We start from the raw sequence: 2,563 nt of genomic DNA, 5'->3' as shown, positions 1-2,563 counted from the left end.
TTTTTTTCTCCTTATCTTTCCTCATGTGGTGCATTTTCCATTGTTATACCTCTCTGACCTGTCTTCCCCATGTGATGGTTTGTGTAATGTATGTATGGTCAGAGGGTAAGATGGCGCCGCCATTGCGTGCAATAGGTCGACAGCCTTATGAAATTTCCCCTTGTGGGACTAATAAAGGTATATCAATATCAATATCAATATCCAAAAAGGAGAAAATATCTACAAGCTGATTGGAAGGCAACACTAACTCAAATAAATTGTTCAGCCAAAGTCTGAAGATCAGCTCTGAAAGCACAAAACATCAGACCTTCCAGTAGATGAGCTACACCAGGTAAAGACTACACTAAGTTCCTCTACTGTCAGTTAAGAACAGAAAACTGAGGCTACATTTCACACAGGCTCACCAATATTAGACTACAGAAGACTGGTTGTTGTTCCCTGTTCTAATGAGTACTGATTTGTGCAACATTCAGATAGTAGTATCAGAAATTGGTGTAAACAGCACTCCACATCTAAACTCAGCAACTCAGTGTTACCTTGGGTCCCAGTGTTCCAACATCTGGAAGAACTGGAGATTGACGATGTACAACACAAACTCTACGGCAAGAGGGCGAGAAGTAATAATCATCAGTAATATCAGGTAAAGGGGGAGATATCATCCTTTTCACTCTCCTAGATTGGGTATTAAGCTCTAGGATCAACTGGTGCGATGAAGGCGTTGAATGCGAGAACAGCTGACCTGAAAGAGAAGATCGTGGTTGTACTGGGAACCTGGTCCATCTGTGCCCGACTACCAAAACTACAGAAAGTTTACTAGAAGATGTGAATGCAGCATTACAGACAACCCCTGCTGAGACCGTAACTGAAACCAACCAGCTGATCTACACCATGGCAACAGTAATCCTTTAGATGCTTGGCTACAAGATAAACAAACACAAGGAGCAGTACCCCTTCCTGCAGTTTCTTACATCACTCACGTTGCAAGACAAAAGTCATCTGTTATGATGTTAGAGCGCTTCAACAGACAGCATGCTAATGCCGCTCTGTTTCCACACTAAGTGCTGCTCGCAACTGATCTTGAAACGGTGAAAGCAGAGCTAGTGGCAACTTGTCTGGTATGCTAATCTTCCATCAGTCTCCCATCAAGAGAAAAAAATGCAAGTTGCTGGCCTCTTAGCTTGACAACCTCCAGCCATTTTTAACAGGACATGGAGATGCCCATGAGAATATCTACCCCATACATACTGTCACAGACAACAGATAACTCCATATACAAGATAACAGTAAAGTAAGGGATGGATGGATCAAGCCAAATTAAAAAAGAAAAAGAAAGAAAACCTGACCACAGCCTTACTGCTTCCATAAGAATTATGAAGATAAGTTACAGGATAAGCTGTTCATCAAATGCACTTTATTAACTGATCATCAGCTAGTCAGGTCTGTTTTAATACAATTCCACAATGTGTCTGGGAGTGTGGACTTTCCATCAACTGCCTCAACTGCAAAGAAACCCAAGTGTGAAATCAGGACCCACACACCATTTGATTGTCAGTCATAGCACTTTTATTCGGATCCACAATGTTTTCCACTGCTACAGCACCTTGTGTTCAACTGGGAAGCCAGCTTTCCAGCTCCCTCCCACACCACACACACCTCTCCTTCCCAACTCCAGACACTAAAAGGGGGGAGAGCTTATCAGTTAAAATCCCTCACACCTGTACTCTTCGACCTCCCGGTACTGCCCCTCCACTGCAGCAGAGTCAGAGACCGAACCTCTGCCACACCAAGAGCAACATCTCAGACTCTTCAGCTATATTGAACAGTATCATGTATGGCAAAAACTAAACACACCATATCAGCACAAACACTTTGCACTAACTTTTAAGCACAGATGTAAATGAGTTTGGTTTTGTTGTACTGTACCTGGGCACTCAGCAGTCATTGAGGCCACCATGAACTAATTGCTTCCATATTGTAATCCTTTATTTCTTAGTTCCTTGGCTGCTGCTGGTCTATTTAGTAGTTCCTCCTGCGATCCTGCTGCTACTGCTGGTCTTGACGGTGGTGTGTCTGGTAATCAGGAGACGACGAGCAAAACAACGTGAAGGCCATGTCCAGATGCAAAGTCTGTCCTTACCTGTGCAATGTATCAAATGAACAAATATGTCGGTGATATAGATGTGCATCAGTCAGTCAATCTTTTCTACTACTTATGTTTCAGTTACTGCCACAAATCGTTATGAAGATGAGGAGGAGGAGGAGGAGGAGGAGGAGGAGGAGGAGGAGGAAGAGGAGAGGGACTATGTGAATGTTCAACCAGTAGACAGAAACGACACACAAGAAGTGGATGAAAACAAAACTGATGATCATGATTATGAGAACATGGAGAATGAAGATAATTACATAGGATGCACACTGCTGTCTGTGAGTATAGAGGACAGAGCAGAGGAAGATACAGATGAAACCAGTGATGATGATAATTATGAGAACATGAAGGATGAAGATAATTACAAAGGATGCACACCTCTGTCAGTGAGTATAGAGGACAGAACAGAGGAAGACA

General features: G+C 42.9%; 1 protein-coding gene across 2 annotated transcripts in view; it reads left to right on the top strand.

The window, feature by feature from the left end:
• Window positions 1–2,277: 2,277 nt before the first annotated feature.
• The window catches only part of LOC102201206 (nucleolin-like), a 747-nt gene continuing 461 nt past the window's right edge, over window positions 2,278–2,563 (top strand). Inside the window, exon 1 of one of the 2 annotated variants that reach the window (XM_005750839.1) lies at window positions 2,278–2,553. In XM_005750839.1, the coding sequence (XP_005750896.1) occupies window positions 2,383–2,553 (171 nt within the window). In that variant the 5' untranslated portion in view covers window positions 2,278–2,382. Of the gene's footprint in view, window positions 2,557–2,563 lie in introns of both variants that reach the window. The other variant, XM_005750838.1, reaches the window with a different exon arrangement.

This window comes from Pundamilia nyererei, unplaced genomic scaffold (genome assembly GCF_000239375.1).
Source record: "Pundamilia nyererei isolate P.nyererei 1_Seehausen unplaced genomic scaffold, PunNye1.0 scaffold00290, whole genome shotgun sequence".
Taxonomy (NCBI): Eukaryota; Metazoa; Chordata; class Actinopteri; order Cichliformes; family Cichlidae; genus Pundamilia; species Pundamilia nyererei.
The sequence above is the reverse complement of the archived record's forward strand: the minus strand, read 5'-3'. Positions and strand labels throughout refer to the sequence as shown.